The 27,518-nt window shown below is 36.5% G+C and overlaps 1 protein-coding gene across 1 annotated transcript in view; it reads left to right on the top strand.

Moving 5' to 3' along the window:
- LOC144442092 (uncharacterized) overlaps positions 1–27,518 on the top strand; it is a 386,503-nt gene that overhangs the window by 8,520 nt on the left and 350,465 nt on the right. The window contains 6 exon segments of the mRNA XM_078131362.1: positions 1,498–2,931; positions 2,933–3,533; positions 7,879–7,994; positions 15,689–18,538; positions 18,713–19,642; positions 20,060–20,294. Of these exon segments, the coding sequence (XP_077987488.1) occupies positions 1,498–2,931; positions 2,933–3,533; positions 7,879–7,994; positions 15,689–18,538; positions 18,713–19,642; positions 20,060–20,294 (6,166 nt within the window).

Here is a 27,518-nt window from a genome sequence, read left to right as displayed (position 1 = left end):
GTAGAACACAGTCCATGATAGAGGGAGAGTGAGTACAACAATATGACTTTATTTCTGTAGAGAGATAGCACTGAGATCGGTCGAGGCATACCCCGTCCGTTCCTGGCTTATGCTCTCTCCAATGTGTATCAAAAATACAGAAACTGCAACACATAAAATTATTCAACTCTAGCTTAAAAATACAATAATGCTTTTATTTCCTGGAGTGGCATTCCCGTATATTATAACACAGATATTTTATTAGCATCACTACTAGTACTGTGATATGTGGGCAATCTACAAAACAACACTTGTACCTAAGTCTGTGATCACAACAATATTAATACACAGCGTGTGTAGCTATAACAGTAGACGCCAGTCACTACACTAGAAATAGACACATTGTCTGAAATACTCTCACCTGCTAAAGTATGAATTATATATTCAAGACATGGCAATTGATTTTCAAAACTTATTTTCTATTTTAACAGATACTTGACCTGTTTGGTGATAGTACTACTGTTCTCAAGACATGGACAAAATTATTGTCAAGGAAGAAGATTCTATAAACACTGATCCACTTCACAGTCATCAAGGAAATGGTATCATGTGTAATGTGATGGATTCCTCTCACTTTCCTAGTGAACACATCTCAGTCAGATATGAAGAACAACCTGAGAACAACCACTCTCTACACAGTCAGCAAAAAAACAACACCATGTGTAATCTGATGGATTCCTCTTACTGTCCTAGTGAACCTATCTCGATCAAAGATGAAGAGCAGACACAAGTGAAAGAGAAGATAACAGTACAACATGAAGACTACGTAAACAATAGCAGTCAATGTGATGCCAGTAGATGTGATTTGAAAAATATGCATTATTCAAATGAACTGAGGCCAGTCAGCACTGAAACCATATTAAAACTGGATACAAAAAATATCTTTTCCAATGACAAAGTGAAGGAGGATATACAAGTAAAGATAGAAGATGAGGAACATGTTAGTGACACTGCTCATAGTTACTGGAAAGTAATCAGTGAAGAATCTAAAAATAATGGAGAACACTGTCCTGACCAAACTATCAATGTCAAGGCTGCTGAACAACTATCTGGAGGAGTAGACTCAGAGAACAACTTGTCCACACTAGGACAAAAAAATTGTATGAATAGATCTGAGAATCCCTTCCCTATTCAGATAGAGCAAGTAGATTTTACTTGTGGTCAAATACCAGAAGATAATCATGATAAGAACCTTAATTTACAAAGGACAGATGGAAACTGTTCAAGTATGCAAACAGAGAGTGATGAAACTGTTTGTGAGACTCACTTGGGAAAAGCCAACATAGAGACTACCTCATGTGATCAATCCCAAATCCAAATTGACATACCTGGTACAAATGTTAATGATATGAGTCATCATGTGAAAGCATATACAGTAGGCAAAACTAAGAATAAACTGCTTTGTTGCCAAACTTGTTATGAGAAAAAAAATGAAAATAGTAATCTGAAGGCACACAGGAGGATTCACACAAATGATAGACCATATGAGTGTAAAGAATGTGGTAAAGGGTTTACTATGACTTCACATCTGAAGACACATAGGAGGATTCACACAAATGAAAGACCATTTGTATGTAAAGAATGTGGTAAAGGATTTCATCAAAATAGTAATCTGAAGGCACACATGATCCACACAAATGGAAGATCACATGTGTGTAAAGAATGTGGTAAAGGGTTTACTAAGACTTCACATCTGAAAAGACACATGCGGAGTCACACAAATGAAAGACCATATGTGTGTAAAGAATGTGGTAAAGGATTTACTGTGACTTCACATCTGAAGAGACACATGAGGATTCACAGAAATGAAAGACCATTTGTATGTAAAGAATGTGGTAAAGGGTTTAATCGAAATAGTAATCTGAAGACACATATGAGAATCCATACAAATGAAAGACCATATGTATGTAAAGAATGTGGTAAAGGATTTAATGAAAATAGTGATCTGAAAAGACACATGTGGAGTCACACAAATGAAAGACCATATGTGTGTAAAGAATGTGGTAAAGGATTTACTGTGACTTCACATCTGAAGAGACACATGAGGATTCACACAAATGAAAGACCATATGTGTGTAAAGAATGTGGTAAAGGGTTTACTATGACTTCACATCTGAAGGCACATATGAGGACCCACACAAATGAAAGACCATATGTGTGTAAAGAATGTGGTAAAGGGTTTAATCGAAATAGTAATCTGAAGACACATATGAGAATCCATACAAATGAAAGACCATATGTATGTAAAGAATGTGGTAAAGGATTTACTTTGGCTTCACATCTGAAGGCACACAGGAGGATTCACACAAATGAAAGACCATATGTGTGTAAAGAATGTGGTAAAGGATATACTGTGACTTCCCATCTGAAGAGACACATGAGGATTCACAGAAATGAAAGACCATTTGTATGTAAAGAATGTGGTAAAGGTTTTAATCGAAATAGTACTCTGAAGACACACATGAGGATCCACACAAATGAAAGACCATATGTGTGTAACGAATGTGGTAGGGGATTTACTATGGCTTCAAATCTGAAGACACACATGAGGATTCACACAAATGAAAGACCATATGTGTGTAAAGAATGTGGTAAAGGGTTTACTATGAGTTCACATCTGAAGGCACATATGAGGATTCACACAAATGAACGACCATATGTGTGTAAAGAATGTGGTAAAGGGTTTACTGTGACTTCACATCTGAAGGCACATATGAGGATTCACACAAATGAAAGACCATATGTGTGTAAAGAATGTGGTAAAGGGTTTACTATGAGTTCACATCTGAAGGCACATATGAGGATTCACACAAATGAAAGACCATATGTGTGTAAAGAATGTGGTAAAGGGTTTAATCAAAATAGTCATCTGAAATCACACATGAGAATCCATAAATTTAGCACCATATGTGTGTAAAGAATGTGGTAAAGGGTTTACTATGACTTAACATCTGAAGGCACATATGAGGACCCACACAAATGAAAGACCATATGTATGTAAAGAGTGTGGTAAAGGGTTTAATCGAAATAGTAATCTGAAGACACACATGAGAATTCACACAAATGAAAGACCATATGTGTGTAAAGAATGTGGTAAAGGATATACTGTGACTTCACATCTGAAGAGACACAGGAGGATTCACAGAAATGAAAGACCATTTGTATGTAAAGAATGTGGTAAAGGTTTTAATCGAAATAATACTCTGAAGACACACATGAGGATCCACACAAATGAAAGACCATATGTGTGTAACGAATGTGGTAGAGGATTTACTATGGCTTCAAATCTGAAGACACACATGAGGATTCACACAAATGAAAGACCATATGTGTGTAAAGAATGTGGTAAAGGGTTTACTATGAGTTCACATCTGAAAGCACATATGAGGATTCACACAAATGAACGACCATATGTGTGTAAAGAATGTGGTAAAGGGTTTACTGTGACTTCACATCTGAAGGCACATATGAGGATTCACACAAATGAAGGCCATGTGTGTGTAAAGAATGTGGTTAAGGGTTTAATCAAAATAGTCATCTGAAAATACACGAGAATCCATAAATGAAGCACCATATGTGTGTAAAGAATGTGGTAAAGGGTTTACTGTGACTTTACATCTGAAGGCACATATGAGGACCCACACAAATGAAAGACTATATGTGTGTAAAGAATGTGGTAAAGGGTTTAATCGAAATAACAGTCTGAAGACAAACATGAGAATACACTTAAATGAAAGACCTTATGTGTGTACTAATGAATGTGGTAAAAGGTTTACTCACAGTAGCACTTTAAAAGCATGTGCAAGGTGGATCCACACAACTTAGACTTTTGGTGTGTAAAATGTAGCAAAGGATTTAATAAACATGGTCTGGTGAAACACAGTAGTGCACACAAATGAAAGAACATTTGTGTGTAACTGTAAGGAGTGTGACAAAGAGTTTAATCAAAGTGACAGTCTGAAGAATCATATGAGGATATGAAATGAGCAATGGAAGACCATTTGTACATGTGTGAAAGAATGTGAAAGGGTGTAACTCAAAGTAGAACTCACATAATATGTTTGAAGGAACACATTATGTTAAAGTGTAAATAAAGTGTGGCTTAAACTCATAAACTCCTGCTATAATGCCCATAACATTATCATTTGCATCTTTACATTACATATTGCGATGATCTTACCATCGGTGTTAGATTTGGGTAAAAACGTGAATTTTGGTAAAAAAACTCAAACTCAAAAACTACTTCACAGATATGTCTGAAATTTGGTGGACACATTCTTAGGGCTAAGAATTGTCCACAACATGATGATTCCACCAGTGATATGCAAATTAGGGCTAAAATGTGTATTTTTGGTCAAAAATCTTTAATTCAAAAACCACTGAGCAGATTGGGGTGAAATTTAATGGGATGCATCTGGGGTTGTACAGATGAAGAAATAATGTATTAAGCATATAATGATCTCATGAGTGATTTGCAAATTAGATATAACCAGATTTAAACTGAATGCCTTCCATAAGGATTTATGTAAGAAATTTAGCTCTGTATCTGTGATTCGTCAAGTCCCAATGAAAGTTAGTTGCCAAAAATGTTGTTCAAATGCCCGCCACACCTCCTATTCTCAGCACAGGAAAGCTTGCCGTCCTTGACTTCACTCGGCTTTCGTGATCCCCTACATACCCAGGATATGGTATGTGCTTGTTGAACTTCCTTCTGTCCCACCATGAGTTTACACATTCTCAAGATTTTGTTGAGTGGTGCGCCCTCACTGTACACTAATTATATAGAGGTCAATGTACGTATAGGTAACCATTATTGATACATTGTCGCGAAATTTTCTTCATAGGCTAGGCGAGGCTTGGTCTATTTTCCATATTTTGACCACACACATTTGGGTATAAATTATAGATTATTACACTTGTTAAATATGTGAGAGTGTATTTATATACTGAGATACAGAGCTAGATAAATGATTATGTACAAGCCTTGCAACAAACAGTGGTAGTTTGTTATCGAGAGAAATTGGAAAAGAACACGGTAAAAAGGAGACGGTTCGAAGTCAATATAATACTTCCTAAACTTCTAATCAAAAATCTAAAAAGACACGATTTCTCTTTATTCATCTGCGCATCAGTGTGTGAAATTTGAAAATGATAAGTCCATATTTGACGAAATTGAAACGATAATAAATATTTCACCTGTTTGTGAACTCGGCGCTCATTGTAAACCTATTTTAAGGCCAAGAATAAAAATTGTTTTCTGGTGAGTTTGAATCAATTCAATACCCTGCCCTCAGTCTTTTTTCTCGTGTTTGTGCAGCCAATACAGAGTGCAGATCCAAGGAAAACACAAAATAAGGTTGGCACGAAACCCCTGAAAACAGAGTCTTTCTCAGTAGTGTAGAGCACGAGTATAAAGTTGGCGTCAGATTCAGATATGGATCTGAGGCCATCTTACTGCCTCAGTCTTCTTTTTTCTCGTGTTTGTGCAGCTAATGCAGAGTGCAGATCCAAGGGAAACATAAAATAAGGTGGCATGAAACCCCTCAAAAACAGAGTCTTTCTCAGGAGTGTAGAGCATGAGTATAAAGTTGGCATCAGATTCGGATCTGAGGCCATTCGATGCTCAATTCATAAGATAACGTAATCTGAAACTGATGCCAACTTTATACTCGTTTGATCGATTAATTACTCAAATTGGTCATTAATATTCATTGGATTATTCCCAAAACTAATCAGTTCTTGCCATTACTCAACGGAACATGTCTATGAAATTTCGTTTGAATTGATGCAGCCGTTTTTTTCGGAAATGGTGATACAGACACACACACACACACACACACACACACACAAGCACAGACTTCATCAGTATATTATAATCTTCCTTATGGAAGGCAAAAATGTGAATTTTGGTCAAAGACATATCTCAAAAAGTATTTGGTCAGTGAGACTGAGACTGAACTTGGTAAGATGCTTCTAGAAGTGTTATTCTGCAGATTTTCTTTGGAATATTTAGACACAATTGCATCTAGTAACTATGACCACGCCCTTAGCAACAACCATAGGGCAGTATATTTTGGATTTTGATCAAATAACATCATCTGGTAGACAAGTGAATAAACATTCAAAAAATGTATGCAAATACCCCTAGCAACCATGACCACGCTTATAGCAACAGCCAAACGGTGGTGTATTTCTCAAAGATAACTTGGATTCTTAAACAATGAACATTCAAAAAGTGTATTTAAATATGCCTAGAAACAAGACCACGCCTATAGCAACAGCAAAATCATCTCGTATATAGCAAAAATAACATCAGTGAGTCATTGAACACAAACATTAAAAAAATGTATGCAAGCATGTCTATCAACATTACCCCACCCATAGCAACAGCCAAATGATTGCATATATTGCAAAGGACCAACATTAACAGAGTTGGATAGGCAACTGGATAGTCATTCAGAAAATAAGGCTGGAGTCGGAATTTACAGTGGTGGGGGGGGGGGGTGAAATTATTTTTGACCTAGATAATTTCTCCACAGCCCCCCCCCCCCCCCCCCAGCCGTAAATTCTGACTCCAGCCTAAACGTCAAGTACCCATACCTACATGTTGCATGGATAAGTACATTGGCAAACATTTTTAAAATCGGCACAATTGTGCTACAATGGCATCGGCATTATTTTTTGAGGGGGGGGGGGGCTGTGAAAAAATGTTGACCAAAATACCCCCCTGCAATTCAGTTCTTGGTTTTCTCCATGCCTACCCCCACCCCCTGATAGACTTACACACATTCACAAACACACTATACATACGAAATGTACATATGTATGTACGTATGTATGTATGTATGTATGTATGTATGTATGTATGTATGTATGTATGTATATGCATGCATACAAATTACAAAACACACACACACACACATCTTCAGCGCCATGCATATAGACTTTGAACCTCTGAACCTTTGTTCAGTTGTGCTAAAAACTCATAAATAACATAAAGTTTCTGTGTATAAACTTTTACAACGTAAATCATTATACTGAAAAAAGAAGATAACCATTTCATGCACAATAACAAGTGCAACATATTTCCATTGGGCAATGCGGGTATACTTTAAATACTTCACAACTTCTACTTTTTAGATACGTATTGAAGACAACTTTAGTTCCAATGCTGGTTTGTGTTGGCCAGCTTGTCAACAATGCAAGTACAAATGTGAACAGTTTTATTGTTGGAAGGAATATTCAAAAACTGAAATAATTTAACTCTCAACATTTGTGCTTGTTATACTTTGACTGATATATAAGTTTAACTTCTATTTCCAGTATTAGGTGATTTCGCCTAAACAAAAAACAAACTGTAGATGACTTCCAACCCTGTGCCAACATAAAAAAGCTGTATGCTTCAAAACAATTATATGATGAAATTGCTATATGATTTTGCAGAGAAGTATATTGTCAGCATAAGGGTTGTCAAAAACTACATTAAACATCTAAACAATCTGGGGAGTAATAAACATCAGATCCAAACATCGGGAAAACAAGAGGTAAAAAAAAGAGAAAACAAGAAATATAATGACCATGACTGGTTGAAGTTGTTCTTGAGTGGAACTTTTGAAAAACTGAATGTGAAAGAGTTAGATAAATATCTTGATGAGCTTAAATTACCAAAACAGAGAAAATTAAAAAGAGAAAAATTAGACATAATATCCACTCACATAATAGGAACACCAGAATTTAGATCTAGAATAATGATTGCAAATGAAATTAAAAGTAATATCATGGGCAAGAGTGATACAGAAAGTTGTGACTCTGAGACTGAAAGTGACACTTCTCTTCTAGGCAGTGATGGAGACAATTGTATGTGATACTAATAGCTCAGAAAATTCATATACTGATGATAACACTGATAGTGGTGAAACAAGTCTTGCATATCCTAGTGGACAAGTGGCAGAATTGTAGGTCGGGTCGATTTATGTTGCACTAGAAAATCGTGAAATATTTGTTTAGCCCCCCCCCCCCCCTAAAAAATGTATACATATATATCAATATTTACAAGTATATGACAAACATGAAGGACAGAGTAATATGTTATTATCGGTCTTGTTTGTCAATGTTGATATTATTTCTTCTAGTCTTCCAGTTCTTCGTATATATGACAAGGCTTTAAGATACATCGTGACGTTCCGCTCCCTCACCGGCCTCCTCTCACTTTGTGGAGGGGTTGGCAGATGTATGAGGGCGCTCCGCCAAGGCGTACCTTGCAGACTAATGTATGACCTACGTTGGACCAAGATCATATGAAAGGTCATCACTTGGGGGCGTTATGCAACGTGCAACTCGCATTCATATTATTGCACTCGCCAACTCAACTCTTCGACTCTTCCGAAGGAAATTTGAGCGATTGCTGATCAACAAGGCATTTTGTCACCAGGTATGTACAAACTTAGAATTTCCACGCAGCTGTTGAGGTAGATCGTGTTCAACAGTACCCAACATTGCATAAGGGCTGCCGGTAAAATGTAAACAGTAGCGTACACAGACTGTAAACAGTCATCTTGACTTTTTTTGTAATTTATCTTTAATACTATTGTTGATAGAATTAAACATGGTGTGTGTTGGATTTCCATGAAGTCAAGACGATATTTCCATGGTTCTGAGTTACCCACTGGACTTTCATTTCTATGAATATTCATGAGCGTCCTCGTTCATGGAACTTCCACCTCAGATCATACAGGTCTAACAGCATACCTCCATGCGCAGGACACTCCTCCAGGCGGGGCACCTCCAAGCCCAGGACGCCCCCTAGACGCCCCCTAGGAACATGCTTTCGTTTATCCTTGTGTTCTTTGTGTAACGATACCGTTCGCAGTGGTACTGTAAGCGTACGTTTATCGTTGTTCTGTCCATCTGCCTTTTTATCGATACTCTTGTTTACCCTTTGTAGGAATTGAAATCATTAGGTTGTCCTTGTAAACTGTATTTTTTTGCTTTTTACTCTTAATTTCCTTATCACGTGTCTCTGTATGTGTTTAAATATATTGCATTTCGTACACTTTTTCTTGTTTTATTTTGTTGACAGCTAGCTATAAATAAATGCCTAATGGATCATTGACATAACAGTAATAAATTACAATTTATTATAATTACATGTCACTCGATGTAAGCTTGTAAAAACACAAAACAAAGCCGTAGAAAACAACCTTACGTGCACAACATTGCCACCATTCCGCTATGTGTCATTTCAAACTGAAAATTAGCTCATATTAAAATATAAAACATGTGACATGTAATGTGATCTCATTCGAAGTAGGCCCACGCTTCCAAGTGGAGGGCTTATAAGTACACTATGTACATAACCACCCAAAAGTTTAGTAAAGGGGGGGGGGGGGGCTGGGGGGAGGATTAATATTCTTATAAACATCAAGGAGGTCCCTTGAATACGACTAAAAGAACACTGTGAATACATCTAAAATAATAATTCCTGGCTACTTATTTAACTAATTGCTACACTCTATGATATCACCATTGTTTAATGTTTTTATTTATTATGCTTCATCACTGGGTATACACAAAAAATTGACAAGTACAATGCAGAATAAAATTGAAACAGATCAATAACGTTGCCATTATTTTGTTACGATAACCAGGTATCAAGTCCCAGACGAGTATTCCATAGCATTCTTACTTGATTGATTGATTGATTGAAATTAAAAGTAAAATGTGATGAAATAAAACTAAAATAGATTACAAATTTATTTAGAAAACATGCATAAATACTTGCTAAGATCATAATTATAAATTCTCACAGTTTCGACAATATTACGGAAAGCTAAATCATTGTCTGTAAATTTGAAACGCACAAGCCTATTGAAATAGGAGTGAGTGAAAGACCGTGTGAAAAAAAAACTAAGGTGTCAGAGTTAGATGATAATTCAAAGACCTGGTATTGGGATAGCCTAGTTGAGATGTATTTAAATGAACGAACATTTTCCAAGACTGTCTCCAGCCTTGAAATACCTATAATATGATATTACATTAGCACAATTACATTTACCCAGCCAGGAGCTTCTTACAATACGATATTAGACTGGTACATTAACATTGACTGAGACCGACCCCACCTGGCGCTACTTACAATAGCATATGCTAGACTAGTATATTAATATTTCCTGAAACCGTCCCCAAGCTGGAGCTACTTACAATACGTTATTACACTAGCACAATAACATTCTATTTTTATTCCAGGCGGGGCTCGGTTTTTCAGAATAGTTTTGTTTAAACAGCCAGTGTGCAACGGAACAAAGTACAAAGTAATGTTCAGAGCGTAACTTCTAGTACTCTTTTTAAGAAATGGTTGAAAGGATACTTTTATGAATTAATGGACCGATGTACGGTGTAAAAGATGACTTCCTTTTTTACTGATTGTTGTTTATTCTCTTGTGAGTTTAATCTGTACTTTTGTAAAATTGATTTTGTCTGTTCTATGTGGGACAACAGTGGAAATAAGTTTTTAACTTTTCAGTGTTATCCCAGCACAATAACGTTTATTTTGTTTGTTGTAACTGTTTTCTCTATAACTGCATACTGAATGTTTATTTTATTGTGCTGAAATAAATCAAATCAAATCAATACCATATTAGACTAGTATATTAACATTTACCGAGACCGTCCCCAAGTTGGAGCTACTTACAACAGCATATTAGACTAGTATATTAACATTTACCGAGACCGTCCCCAAGTTGGAGCTACCCACAATACCATATTAGACTAGTATATTAACATTTACCGAGACCGTCCCCAAGTTGGAGCTACCTACAACAGCATATTAGACTACTATATTAACATTTACCGAGACCGTCCCCAAGTTGGAGCTACTTACAACAGCATATTAGACTAGTATATTAACATTTACCGAGACCGTCCCCAAGTTGGAGCTACTTACAACAGCATATTAGACTAGTATATTAACATTTATTGAGACCGTCCCCAAGTTGGAGCTACCCACAATACCATATTAGACTAGTATATTAATATTTCCCGAGACCGTCCCCAAGTTGGAGCTACCTACAACAGCATATTAGACTAGTATATTAACATTTACCGAGACCGTCCCCAAGTTGGAGCTACCCACAATACCATATTAGACTAGTATATTAACATTTACCGAGACCGTCCCCAAGTTGGAGCTACCTACAACAGCATATTAGACTAGTATATTAACATTTACCGAGACCGTCCCCAAGTTGGAGCTACCTACAACAGCATATTAGACTAGTATATTAACATTTACCGAGACCGTCCCCAAGTTGGAGCTACTTACAACAGCATATTAGACTAGTATATTAACATTTACCGAGACCGTCCCCAAGTTGGAGCTACTTACAACAGCATATTAGACTAGTATATTAACATTTATTGAGACCGTCCCCAAGTTGGAGCTACTCACAATACCATATTAGACTAGTATATTAACATTTACCGAGACCGTCCCCAAGTTGGAGCTACCCACAATACCATATTAGACTAGTATATTAATATTTCCCGAGACCGTCCCCAAGTTGGAGCTACCTACAACAGCATATTAGACTAGTATATTAACATTTACCGAGACCGTCCCCAAGTTGGAGCTACCTACAACAGCATATTAGACTAGTATATTAACATTTACCGAGACCGTCCCCAAGTTGGAGCTACTTACAACAGCATATTAGACTAGTATATTAACATTTACCGAGACCGTCCCCAAGTTGGAGCTACTTACAACAGCATATTAGACTAGTATATTAACATTTATTGAGACCGTCCCCAAGTTGGAGCTACTCACAATACCATATTAGACTAGTATATTAACATTTACCGAGACCGTCCCCAAGTTGGAGCTACCCACAATACCATATTAGACTAGTATATTAATATTTCCCGAGACCGTCCCCAAGTTGGAGCTACCTACAACAGCATATTAGACTAGTATATTAACATTTACCGAGACCGTCCCCAAGTTGGAGCTACCCACAATACCATATTAGACTAGTATATTAATATTTCCCGAGACCGTCCCCAAGTTGGAGCTACCTACAACAGCATATTAGACTAGTATATTAACATTTACCGAGACCGTCCCCAAGTTGGAGCTACCCACAATACCATATTAGACTAGTATATTAACATTTACCGAGACCGTCCCCAAGTTGGAGCTACCTACAACAGCATATTAGACTAGTATATTAACATTTACCGAGACCGTCCCCAAGTTGGAGCTACCTACAACAGCATATTAGACTAGTATATTAACATTTACCGAGACCGTCCCCAAGTTGGAGCTACTTACAACAGCATATTAGACTAGTATATTAACATTTATTGAGACCGTCCCCAAGTTGGAGCTACTCACAATACCATATTAGACTAGTATATTAACATTTACCGAGACCGTCCCCAAGTTGGAGCTACCCACAATACCATATTAGACTAGTATATTAATATTTCCCGAGACCGTCCCCAAGTTGGAGCTACCTACAACAGCATATTAGACTAGTATATTAACATTTACCGAGACCGTCCCCAAGTTGGAGCTACCCACAATACCATATTAGACTAGTATATTAATATTTCCCGAGACCGTCCCCAAGTTGGAGCTACCTACAACAGCATATTAGACTAGTATATTAACATTTACCGAGACCGTCCCCAAGTTGGAGCTACCTACAACAGCATATTAGACTAGTATATTAACATTTACCGAGACCGTCCCCAAGTTGGAGCTACCTACAACAGCATATTAGACTAGTATATTAACATTTACCGAGACAGTCTCCAAGCTGGAGCTACTCACAATAGCATATTAAACTAGTACATTAACATTTACCACATTTAAAGTGGGCAGTGGAAAGACATGAACTTGGGTCTGCTGGAGCAACATCTCCTACAAAGCCGAACTTGTTGCTCCAGTTCGTCAAGCTCACGACATACACCGACATCCATCTTCGATCTTGTAGTGCATGTGGTGTACTTCCCTGCGCACACGGAGAACGCCATCTATGTTTAAGTTTACATTGAACTGCACATGCGCAAACAATGCGGCCTGCGCCTGGAGGTGCCCGGCCTGGAGGAGTGTCCTGCGCCGAGAGGTATGCTGTTAGACCCTGCTCCCTCAGATGCCTGGTCAAGGGTAGACCATTTGATATCCGGGGGGGGGGGGGGGGGGGGCTAGAAAGATTGGTGGAGAGTCATTATTTTTTCCCCCACCTTCTTGCCTGTGAATACTTTTTTTCCCTTCGCCTATGCAGGTAACTTTTTTTTCTTTTCCTTCTTTGAGATATCCAGATTTTTTTACGCCTATGTTGAACACCTATTTTTGTTGCCAAAGAAATGCATATGGAACTTATAAATCAGTCTGTATAAATAGCTGTTAAATCCGACATTTCGAATAGATATTCTTTTTCAAAGGAAAAATCGGCGAGATACAGAAATGTTAGGTTAAAACCTGAATATTTCTGAATATAATGGAACAAAACCACGCGTGATATACATGTATAAACGGTTATACGTGGGAAAAGTTCTAATATTCGCACGTACCAAATAGAACCCAATAGAATACGCTTGAAGTTTTAAAAAATACCCTGATTAGATTGGGAATGACGAGGATAATCTATTAATTCCAAGGGGTTCCAGCATTCCAAGACGGAAAATGATTTCTTCTTCCTTTAACCTCAATGCTCTCTTATCACCAGAAACCTTACAAATTCCTGAAATGGACATATCTGATACACTGTGATCGTTGGTAATAAAATGCATAGATACGGGATAGTTATGATTCTTTTGTCTGGTCAGGTGGAGATGTTCCATGAAACGATCACCAAGACGACGTACAGTTGAACCTAGGCTATATATAAAAAACACAATTTTGACATGTATTGCAATACACTACATTCGTACTAACACAAGTAAATCTACTTTTTGCCACAATTTTCTGTTTGGTTTTCACACAGGGTAATACACAGATTATATTTAGAAAACTACATATTTCAATACATGTTTGATTTTCAATTAAATAAACATCATTGACAGTTTTTATGCCATGATATGATGACACTCTGAAAATGCAAATTGGAAACTTGATTGGTGAGCTCAAACATTCAGACAGACCGGTCAGTTTCTCCAGCCAGAGGGGGGGGGGGGGGGTAGGGGTGGTCAGTGTTTTTTTCCATTAGGCCGACAAAAAGTCACTGACCCCCGTGAATAAAGTTTCATAGCATCTTGACAGTAAGCTGTAGAGAGGAAAAGCTTTGAGACTGGGATATGTCCACCTCTTGTGTGTGTATGGGGTGGGGGGGGGGGGGAGGTTCTCGGGGGTCTCCCCCTACAAGCCCTGGAGGATTTTTACTCCTCAAGCCAATTTTTAGGCTATTCACAGACACTTTTAGACAATAATTTCCAAGCTAATACAAGACAGCTCTAATATGTAAAAAGCAACTACATACGTTTGAAACATTTTTGAAACAAAATTTCAAAGCATCTTGACAGTAAGAGGTGGAGGAAAGAACATTGATTTGAGACTGGGACATGTCTACCTATTATGAATATAAATTCATACTGAAGAGACTAGAACAATTTAGATTAAGTTCTTTTATAAACTATCCAATAGTATGAAGATTACCATTACAAAACCTTCAAGTTCACTTTTGCCTCAAAGTGCAAGATAAGTGAAGCTGTGATTGTGAAACAGCCAAACATTTACATAGCATGTTCTGTAACTAGTGTTGTAGCTAGGTAATACATGAACCCTTACATGACATAATATTTAAAAAGTGTATGAAAGAAACAGAGACAAGAACAAATATATGTATATATACCCTACAAAACTGACTGGTCCCTGACATGTGTTTGAAAATGTTTGTTATGATCTGACAAGTGTCCTGGTTGGAGAGGTACGAGCAGTACACTCAAACTTGTGCATCATTTCCCTGCCAAGACATTTTTTTTCCTAGCAGCAGTGGTCCATCTTTTCTTTTTCCATCACCCACTCAGATCCGGATTTTTTTTAAGGAACTCCATTTGGCATCTTTTTTCCCCTGAAATCTTCCAAGCCCCCCCCCCTCGGATATCAAATTGTCCACCCCTTAACCACTAGAGAGTGTTTGAGGAGATAGTACAGATGCTAGATTATATTTTATGTGTTCAAATCCTCAGTGAGTAGTGCGCGTTCTGTATGTCCATTGTACATGTTGACTATTAGATTGTATGTTATAAGTTATGTATATCACACAATTAGTATTTAAATACAAAATTTTTCAGAAGATTTTTTAGGAATACAACAAACTATTATCTGCATCTGAATACAGACTGAACAATAGCATAGCCTGTCTAGCCATAACAGGAGATGCCATTCACTACACTCGAAATAGACACCTTGTCGGAAATACTTTCACCAGCTGAAGTGTAATTATATATTCAAGGCAATACAATTGATTTTGAAAACATGCATTTTCTATTTTAACAGATATTTGATCTGTTGGTGATAATACTACTGTTCTCAAGAGATGGAGACAATTATAGTCAAGGAAGAAGATTCTACAAACAATGATCCACTTCACAGTCATCAAGAAAATGGTATCATGTGTAATGTGGTAAATCCCTCTTATTGTCCTAGTGAACCTATCTCAGTCAAATATAAAGAACAATATGCGAACAACCACTCTTTACACAGTCATCAAGAAAACAGTATCATGTGTAATGTAGATGCCCCCTACTCTCCTAGTGAACCTATCTCAATCAAAGATGAAGAGCAGACACAAGTGAAGATAACAGTACAACATGAAGAGAACGTAAACAACAGAAGTCAATGTGATGCCAGTAGGTGTGATTCCAATGACAAAGTGAAGGAGGATATACAAGTAAAGATAGAAGATGAGGAACATGTTAGTGACACTGCTTATAGTTACTGGAAAGTAATCGGTGAAGAATCAAAAAATAATGGAGAACACTGTCCTGACCAAACTATCAATGTCAAGGCTGCTGAACAACTATCTGGAGGAGTAGATGCAGAGAACAACTTGTCCACAGTAGGACAAGAAAATTGTATGAATGTATCTGAGAATCCCTTCCCTATTCAGATAGAGCAAGTAGATTTTACTTATGGTCAAATACCAGAAGATGAACATGATAAGAATGTGAACCAGAAACTTATTTTACAAAGGACAGATGGAAACTGTTCAAGTATTCAAACAGAGTGTGATGAAACTGTTTGTGAGACTCACTTGGGAAAAGCCAACATAGAGACTACCTCATGTGATTATCAATCCCAAATCCAAATTGACATACCTGGTACAAATGTTAATGATACAAGTCATCATGTGAATGCATATACAGTAGGCCAAACTAAGAATAGACTGCTTTGTTACCATACTTGTTATGAGAAAAAACATGTAAGGATACATACAAATGAAAACAGTAATCTGAAGAGACACAATGAAAGACCATATGTATGTAAAGAATGTGGTAAAGGGTTTACTATGACTTCACATCTGAAGAGACACATGAGAATCCACACAAATGAAAGACCATATGTGTGTAAAGAATGTGGCAAAGGGTTTACTATGACTTCAAATCTGAAGACACACATGAGGATCCATACAAATAAAAGACCATATGTGTGTAAAGAATGTAGTAGAGGATTTACTATGACTTCACATCTGAAGAGACACATGAAGATCCACACCAATGAAAGAGAACATGTGCGTAAAGAATGTGGTAAAGGGATTAATCAGAGAGGTAATCTGAAGACACACATGGCAATCCACACCAATGAAAGAGAACATGTGTGTAAAGAATGTGGGAAAGGGTTTACTATGACTTCACATCTGAAGAGACACATGAGAATCCACACAAATGAAAGACCATATGTGTGTAAAGAATGTGGAAAAGGGTTTACTATGACTTCAAATCTGAAGACACACATGGGGATCCACACAAATAAAAGACCATATGTGTGTAAAGAATGTAGTAGAGGATTTACTAGGACTTCTCATCTGAAGAGACACATGAAGATCCACACCAATGAAAGAGAACATGTGCGTAAAGAATGTGGTAAAGGGATTAATCAGAGAGGTAATCTGAAGACACACATGGCAATCCACACAAATAAAAGACCATATGTGTGTAAAGAATGTAGTAGAGGATTTACTAAGACTTCTCATCTGAAGGCACACATGAGGATTCACACAAATGAAAGAGCATCTGTATGTAAAGAATGTGGTAAAGGGTTTACTTTGGCTTCACATCTGAAGAGACACATGAAGATTCACACAAATGAAAGACCACACGCGTGTAAAGAATGTGGTAGAGGATTTAATATGGCTTCAAATTTGAAGGCACACATGAGGATTCACACAAATGAAAGACCATATGTGTGTAAAGAATGTGGTAAAGGATTTTCTATGACTTCAAATCTTAAGGCACACATGACGATTCACACAAATGAAAGACCATTTGAATGTAAAGAGTGTGGTAAAGGGTTTAATCTAAAAAATACTCTGAAGGCACACATGAGGGTTCACACAAATGAAAGACCATATGTGTGTAAAGAATGTGGTAAAGGGTTTACTGTGACTTCAAATCTTAAGGCACACATGACGATTCACACAAATGAAAGACCATTTGAATGTAAAGAGTGTGGTAAAGGGTTTAATCTAAAAAATACTCTGAAGAGACACATGAGGATTCACACAAATGAAAGACCACACGTGTGTAAAGAATGTGGTAGAGGATTTAATATGGCTTCAAATCTGAAGGCACACCTGAGGATTCACACAAATGAAAGACCATATGTGTGTAAAGAATGTGGCAAAGGGTTTAATCGAAATAGTAATCTGAAGACACACATGAGAATCCATACAACTGAACGACCATACAAGTATGTATGTAAAGAATGTGGTAAAGGGTTTAATCAAAATAGTACTCTGAAGACACACATAATGAGCCACACAAATGAAAGAGCACATGTGTGTAAAGAATGTGGTAAAGGATTCACTATGACTTCACATCTGAAGGCACACATGAGGATCCACACAAATGAAAGACCATGTGTGTGTAAAGAATGTGGTAAAGGATTTACTAGGACTTCATATCTGAAGGTACACATGAGGATTCACACAAATGAAAGACCATTTGAATGTAAAGAGTGTGGTAAAGGGTTTAATCTAAAAAATACTTTGAAGGCACACATGGGGATCCATACAATTGAAAGCCCATATGTGTGTAAAGAATGTGGTAGAGGATTTACTATGACTTCACATCTGAAGAGACACATGAGGATTCACACAAATGAAAGACCACACGTGTGTAAAGAATGTGGTAAAGGATTTACTATGGCTTCAAATCTGAAGGCACACCTGAGGATTCACACAAATGAAAGACCATATGTTTGTAAAGAATGTGGTAAAGGGTTTAATCGAAATAGTAATCTGAAGACACACATGAGAATCCATACAACTGAAAGACCATACAAGTATGTGTGTAAAGAAGGTGGTAAAGGATTTACGATGACTTCAAATCTTAAGGCACACATGAGGATTCACACAAATGAAAGACCATTTGAATGTAAAGAGTGTGGTAAAGGGTTTAATCTAAAAAATACTCTAAAGGCACACATGGGGATCCATTCAAATGAAAGCACATATGTGTGTAAAGAATGTGGTAAAGGGTTTACTATTGCTTCACATCTGAAGAGACACATGAGGATTCACACAAATGAAAGACCACATGTGTGTAAAAAATGTGGTAGAGGATTCACTATGGCTTCAAATCTGAAGGCACACATGAGGATTCATACAAATGAAAGACCATTTGTGTGTAAAGAATGTGGTAAAGGGTTTAATCGAAATAGTAATCTGAAGACACACATGATGAGCCATACAAATGAAAGACCATTTGAATGTAAAGAATGTGGTAAAGGGTTTAATCTAAAAAATACTCTGAAGGAACACATGGGGATCCATACAAATGAAAGACCATATGTGTGTAAAGAATGTGGTAAAGGGTTTACAATGGCTTCAAACCTGAAGAGACACATGAGGATCCACACAAATGAAAGACCATATGTGTGTAAAGAATGTGGTAGAGGATTCACTATGGCTTCAAATCTGAAGGCACACCTGAGGATTCACACAAATGAAAGACCATTTGTGTGTAAAGAATGTGGTAAAGGGTTTAATCGAAACAGTAATCTGAAGACACACATGATAAGCCATACAAATGAAAGACCATTTGAATGTAAAGAGTGTGGGAAAGGGTTTAATCTAAAAAATACTCTGAAGGAACACATGGGGATCCATACAAATGAAAGACCATATGTGTGTAAAGAATGTGGTAAAGGGTTTACTATTGCTTCACATCTGAAGAGACACATGAGGATTCACACAAATGAAAGACCATATGTGTGTAAAGAATGTGGTAAAGGATTTACTAAGACTTCAAATCTGAAGGAACACATGAGGATTCACACAAATGAAAGACCATATGTGTGTAAAGAATGTGGTAAAGGGTTTAATCGAAATAGTAATCTGAAGACACACATGAGAATCCATACAACTGAAAGACCATACATGTATATGTGTAAAGAATGTGGTAAAGGATTTACTATGACTTCAAATCTTACGGCACACATGAGCATTCACACAAATGAAAGACCATTTGAATGTAAAGAGTGTGGTAAAAGGTTTAATCTAAAAAATACTCTGAAGGCACACATGGGGATCCATACAAATGAAAGCCCATATGTGTGTAAAGAATGTGGTAGTGGATTTACTATGGCTTCACATCTGAAGAGACACATGAGGATTCACACAAATGAAAGACCACACGTGTGTAAAGAATGTGGTAGAGGATTTACTATGGCTTCAAATCTGAATGCACACCTGAGGATTCACACAAATGAAAGACCATATGTGTGTAAAGAATGTGGTAAAGGGTTTAATCGGAACAGTAATCTGAAGACACACATGAGAATCCATACAAATGAAAGACCATACATGTTTGTGTGTAAAGAATGTGGTAAAGGATTTACTTTGGCTTCAAATCTGAAGGCACACATGGGGATCCATACAAATGAAAGCCCATATATGTGTAAAGAATGTGGTAAAGGATTTACTAGGACTTCATATCTGAAGACGCACATGAGGATTCACACAAATGAAAGACCATATGTGTGTAAAGAATGTGGTAAAGGATTTACTACGACTTCACATCTGAAGTCACACATGGGAATCCATAAATGAAAGACCATATATGTGTAAAGAATGTGGTAAAGGGTTTACTCACAGTAGCACTTTAAAAGCACGTGCAAAGTGGAACCACACAACTTAAAGACTTTTGGTGTGTAAAATGTAGCAAAGGATTTAATAAACATGGTCTGGTGAAACACAGTAGTGTGCACAAATGAAAAGAACATTTGTGTGTAACTTTAAGGAGTGTGACAAAGAGTTTAATGAAAGTGACAGTCTGAAGAATCATATGAGGATATGAAATGAGCAATGGAAGACCATTTGTACATGTGTAAAAGAATGTGAAAGGGTTTAACTCAAAGTAGAACTCACAAAAGACGTTTGAAGGAACACATTATAGTAAATAAAGTGTGACCAGGGATACCGATGTGATAAATCTTACATACTATATTAAAGTTACAGCATTTACTAAAGTCTAAAGTTGTGAATGAGGTGTTTATTTTAGAAGTCAAAATTGTTGGTATTAGACTTGTGAGATATATTGCAAATCAATTTTTGAATAAGGACATTCATTTACATGTAATGCAAGTAATGATCATTATACCATGGCCACATGCACACAGTACAGGCTAAATTTGATGCTAGTGTTTACTTAGTTCTAGCCTAGACACTTGCTTGGATTGACTCGCATCCAAGTCTAGTAACTATAATGTATGTGTGGTCGTTTTCTCCAATTTCTCTCTCCACCATATACAAATGTATTGAAATGGCTTCTTTAGCACGACATTCTGTTCTTACCTCTGACAGCAGTCGTTTAATGCTATTTGAATGTTCATATAAACACGTGACGACATATCATGTTGAGTTTGTTATAAACTGAATGGGTTAACCAATTGCAATCACTTGTCAGAGTTTGATGAATAACTATTGACATGTGCAGTTCATCTTTCCTCAGCAGGAGATTAGGTAAATTTTTGGTAGAATCTAATCATTTGGAGAGAGAGAGAGAGAGATGGTTAAAAAACTACCATGCTGATATATTTACTAGACTACAACATACTGGCTTAACAGTATATTTAGGTTCTGGGCAACATTATTTTCAACACAAACACAAACATGCATGAATGTGACCAAAAAACAAAAACAAAGTAAAATTAGAACTTAAGCAATAACTTCTAAAACCTATCTTGGGATATGATGCAATTTAGGTCAAAAAATGTTATTTTTGGTCAAAAAACTTAAACTCCAAAACTACTTGGCAGATTGGCCTGAAATTTGGTGGGAATGTTCTTAGGGGTATGCTAATTTAGAGTTGTTCATTACATGATGATTGTATTAGTGATATGGAAATTAGGGCTAATAATGTGTCCTTTTGGTCAAAAGTCTTTAATTTCAAAACTGCTGAGCAGATTGGGCTGAAATTTGATGGGATGCATCTGGGCATGTATAGATGAAGAAATATTAAGCACATAATGATCTCATAAGTGATATGCAAATTAGGTGTATAGAATTTGAATTTTGGTCAATATCTCAAAAAGTACTTTGTCAATGAGACTAAAACATGGTAAGATGTTAGTAGAAGTGTTATTTTGCATATTTTCTGTAAAACATTTTGGCCCTAGCAGCAATGACCACGCCGTTAGCAATGACTAAATGTCAGTGTGTTTTCATCAAATAACAAGATCAGGAAGGCAAGTGAGTAAACATTAATAAAATATACGCAAATATCCTTAGCAACCATGACCACGCCCATAGCAACAGCCAAACGGTAGTGTATTTCACAAAGATTACAGGGATTTTTAGACAAGTGAACAAATATTCAAAAAACATATGCAAATGTACCTAGCAACAAGACCACAGGCACAGCAATAGCCAAGTGATCATGTATATTGCAAAGATAAAAACCATGATTAATAGACAATTGAATAAATATTCAAGAAATGTAAGTAAATGTGCCTAGCAACAGGACCATGCCCATAGAAACAACCAAATAAACAGGTACATTGCAAAGATAACGATATGTATTAATATACAATTGAATAAACATTCAAAGAATGTATGTAAATGTGCCAAGCAAATAGACCACGCCAATAGCAACAGCCAAATGATCACTCATATTGCAAAGATAACAACAGGGATTAATAGATAAATAAATAAACATTTATAAAATGTATGAATTAATATTCAATGAATTATACAGTTGTGCTATAATGCCATTGGCACCATATTTCATACAGTCTAATACATCACACTACCATGACTGGTGGCAATGCTCTGTAAACATCCATTGTAGGGTCTGAGTCATCTCTGATGACTGCTTGTTAAATTCAAACCACAGGAGCAGGTGTTTACCTTGTATGTTAGCAAAATTGTTCACTTCATTTACCTACATACATTTAATTATGAGGCAGTCGATAGCCAAGCAAATGTGTGTGTGTGCCAAAATATCTCTATCTAAAGTGTAGATAATTTAGCCATACAGTTTTTACCTATGTATTGAGAGTAAATCAGGATATTGAAGACAATTTTCAAGTATTCTATGGCATTCGATAATGTGTATGGTGTGAAATTTCATGCCCCTTAGTGTCTTTATTTCCTTAAACAGTGCTTACCGTGGGAGGGGGAGACCCATCCCACACTGTCACCACTAGCTATCATGTGGGATGCTATTTCTGCCCAAAATCAAAATCCACGTTCTATAAAATGTGTGTGTGTGTGTGGGGGGGGGGGGGGGGGGGCTACAAAAATCTTGGGTTCATATCAGAGGGCCAGTTTTAGCATAACTGAACTGATAAGGTTCAGTAGTGCTATAGGCATGGCAAAATGTCTGTGTGTTTATAAATAACTTAAAGCCAAAAACTGCTGGACCGATTGCCATGATATTTGGTTGGTGTATTACCTTGGGTGGCTAGTTGGGAAATTGTTCAAATCAAAATGATCGCATCACAGGTGTATGATTTGGGTCAAAAAATGTGATTTTTGGTCAAAAAACTTACTCAGAAACTACTGGGCAGATTGGTGCAAAATTTGGTGGGAACATTCTTAAGGGGGTGTTAAGTAAGATTTGTTCATGACATGATGATTCCATCAGTGATATGCAAATTGGGGCTAAAAATGTGTCTTTTTGGTTAAAAATCTATAATTCCAAAAGTACTGAGTAGATTGGGCTGAAATGTAATGGGAATGTATATAGGGATGTATGGACAAAGAAATATTAAACATACAATGATTCCCTGAGTGATATGCAAATAAGGTGTAAAAATGTTCATTTTTGGTCAAAACTACCGAGTCACTGAGTCTGAAACTTGGTGAGATGTTTGTGAAAGTGTTATTATGCAGATTTTCTTCAAAACATTTTGACAAAATTGGCCCTAGCGACCATGACCACGCCCTTAGCAACAACCAAATGGCAGTATATTTTGGTCAAATAACAACTTCATCTGGTAGGCAAATGAGTAAACATTCAAAAAATGTATGCAAATACCCTAGCAACCATGACCAGGCCTATAGCATCAGCCAAACGGCCTTGTATTTCACAAAGATAACAACAGGGATTAATAGACAATTGAATAAACATTCAAAAAATGTATGTAAATTAGCCTAGCAACAAGACCACGCCAAAAGCAACAGCCGAATAATCACCTATATTGCAAAGATAGCAACAGGAATAGAAAGACAAATGAATAAACATTCCAAAAATGTAAGCAAATGTGCCTAGCAACAAGACCACACCCATAGCAACAGTCAAATGATCACATATATTGGAAAGATAACAAGAGTGATTAATAGACAATTGAATAAACATTCAAAAAATTATGCCAATGTGCCTAGCAACAAGACCACGCCATAGCCACAGCCAAATAATCACCTATATTGCAAAGATAACAACAGGAATAGAAAGACAAATGAATAAACATTCAAAATAATGTATGCAAATGTGCCTAGCAACAAGACTACACCCATAGCAACAGCCAAATGATAGCATATACCGTAAAGATAGCAACATGGTTGGATTGGCAACTGAATAGTCATTCAACAAATGACCACTTATTGTTAGCATGGACTACCATATGAATAAACATTTTTAGAAACTGTACAGTTGTGCTACAGCGCCATTGGCGGTATTTCTAAACTGTTTATTCATATGCATGCTAGTCCATGCTTATCATTACTTTTAAAATGAATGCACACACGTTCGATGGATATACACACGTAATACTGTGCTAATACCAACTTTGAATGAGATCTGTTCAAGCATGTCTGAGTTATGGCTTTGGCAATGGAAAATTCACAAACAAAATGGCTGCTAGGCGGCCATATTGGATCGTATGACAACAACAATGAATATGCACATGTATGTCACAGAACACTGTCCTAATACCAACTTTGAATGAGACCTGTTCAAGCATGTCTGAGTTATGAGTTTGGACAGGGAAAATTCGCAAACAAAATGGCTGCGAGGTGGCCATATTGGATTGTATCATGAATCAAATTGACGTGCATATCTATGCCATTGTATGTTGCCCTGTACCAAGTTTGAAAAAAAAATCGGTCCCGGCATCTCCAAGAAACTGCTCTGGACGGACGGATGGACGGACGGAACCCAATCCATAAGTCCCCGTCCTGGACTTCATCCGGCGGGGAATAACCAACGAAATAACCAACCAACCAACCAAACTGCCAACCATCAATTCATTCAATCTCTCACCCAAAATGTCAATCATCATGTTGTTCTAAAATAAAATTCTTTTATCTTGACATGCAAATCATCAAAAAAAAAAATAAAATACTTAACAGATAAAGGTAAAATTTTTTCAAAATTTATTGACAAATATCTAATTTGTTGTATTTGAATTTTAATACAGATATTTGATACGCTACATTGAAAACAAACATACAAAACTACAAAAAGCCAAGTGTTACCATGACAACAACTACGGAGTATGAAGTTAACTTTTCAAGTTGCACAGGGCTGGTGATCTTGTATGTTCATCAACTGATAATATGGAAGCATAAATAATCAGAGCTCGGGCTGTACTACGAATTGGAATATGACTTGTGTATGTATTTCATGGAAAAGACGATGACAACGCAAAGTAAGAATATCATGGGTCAATATGAGAGAGATTGGTTTGTCCCAGAGCACCCTTAACAGCCAATAGACAACAATAACAGGAAAGCATACATTTTACCCTGCATTTTACAGCGACATATCTTAAATAATTTTGAACTAAAAAGTATAAGCCTTAAGGATTGACAGGTGCAGAAATCTCCTAATTATTGTACAGTGTAATATATATATATATACCTAAATCTGTAAAACCAACAGAATTGGTTGCATTATTTGCAGTATTTTTATTTTGCTTGTTTTTATTGTTGCGTTACAGTTTGATCACTCTTTTTACACCTATCATATGGAACCACAATTCATGCAGGGTAAAGACAGAGACAACATGATGTGTAGATATCTGTGTTATGTACATGCCATTGTTGTAAACCATGGCCTCTTTTGTGGCACCGTCCAAGTCTTGATATTTTGCTGAAGTATCATGTTGCGGCAAAAATATCAACTCTGATTGACAACAATGGTGCATGGCGCATAATATTCTGGACTCTTTATTTTTCTACCGACAGTAAATTCACTGTAAACCTGGACATTTTCGCTTATTTCACTGGAAAACAAAAACGCAACAATAAGTAGTGACTAAAATGTCTTCTTGTATATATATAAAAACAAAGTATAAGTCTGGTAATTAGTACAACCATAAGTCTGAGAATTTGCTGAAGACTGTACAATCGCAAAATTTTCTAGTATAAAAAATATCCAGGTTTACAGTTGTAGTCAGACCATAGATTATGTGACAGCATGTTTGTTATTCAAATATTCTGCAGATATTTACACTAGTTGGTGTCACTTTTTATTGGAAATATTGTGCTAAATCATTTTTTTTGTATTTTATACAATTAAATTATTAATAACTTGTTAGTGTATTGCTTGATAGCCATTTGTTTTATGTGATACAGCAAATCATCATGTTGACCAATGGTTAAAATTTTCAGACTTGCATAAAAGTTCATTTCAGTTAGCAAAAATGTTTCGCAAACACAATGATTCTTGTATGTGTGTTTATCACACTGTGTTCGATTTGATGTATTATTAGCTGATGTTATATACAGGACAAGACAAAAATATAATGGAACTCAGAAACATTGTTACTTGTATAAACTCTGTTACATTACATTGTTGTTGTAACTGGTTTAATTCAAACACAAAATGACATTGTCTTTGTTTACACCTTGGGGACAAATTTCTCTGAAAATGAAAAGTTTTTCAATTTTTCCAAACTTTGCCACGTGGAAACTTGATTCTAGTCGTTTTAAAATAACAAAGGAAATTTTGGAGTTCATGTCTTTATTTTCAAGGAAATTGTCAATTGTTTATTTTCGGATGGATTATATGGTGACCTCTATAATCTATTTGACCTCTATAATCTATTTGACCTGTATAATCTCCAGCCTTGCGGCTGACCAGAAGAAAAGCTATTTATGGTGTTGTTTATCACACATATACACTTCAATGAACTGCTGTGAACACAAATTTATTTCATGGATGCGTTGTATTTTTAAACAGTGGAAATGACAATCACCTTTATTGCCTTACGGACATAAACTTGTATTGTTATGCTCGTTCCGGGGCCGCGATGCCCAATAACGGAGTACATTATCAGTAATAATGTACAGTGATGATGGCACACAATTCACTGGAATTGGTAATGCTATAATATAATAAGGTAAAATGTATCTCGGAGACAAATCTCTCTGAAAATCAAAGTTACTGAAATGTTTCCAAACTTTGCAATACGAAAGTGTGTTCACAAACTTCGTCCCTTTTCATTATTAAGACAAATTTTAGGTTCATTCTCTTGTTTTCAAGGAAATCATCATCCTTGTATTTTCCCATAGAGTTAATACAGTATTCGGCAGCCATATTGGATGGCAGCCATATTGGATTCTTAAATGACTAAATTTGATATCATTTTGACTTCCATTTCAAAAATTTGTATGGTCACCCCTGATATTTTCTCTAGATTTGAACTGAGAATCGGTTCCTTGAACAAAGTAACAGCAAAAATTGAACACTTTTATTTCTGAGGTATAAAGTATCTTTATACTCTAATTCAAAATAAAATTTCTTACATTTCTATATCAGGTGTTTACAAGATTTATAGAGATGAAGGTACGATCAGGAGATAAACAAAT

Source organism: Glandiceps talaboti, chromosome 11 (genome assembly GCF_964340395.1).
Source record: "Glandiceps talaboti chromosome 11, keGlaTala1.1, whole genome shotgun sequence".
Taxonomy (NCBI): Eukaryota; Metazoa; Hemichordata; class Enteropneusta; family Spengelidae; genus Glandiceps; species Glandiceps talaboti.
Note: the sequence above shows the minus strand (reverse complement) of the source record. Positions and strands in the feature narration are given on the sequence as shown.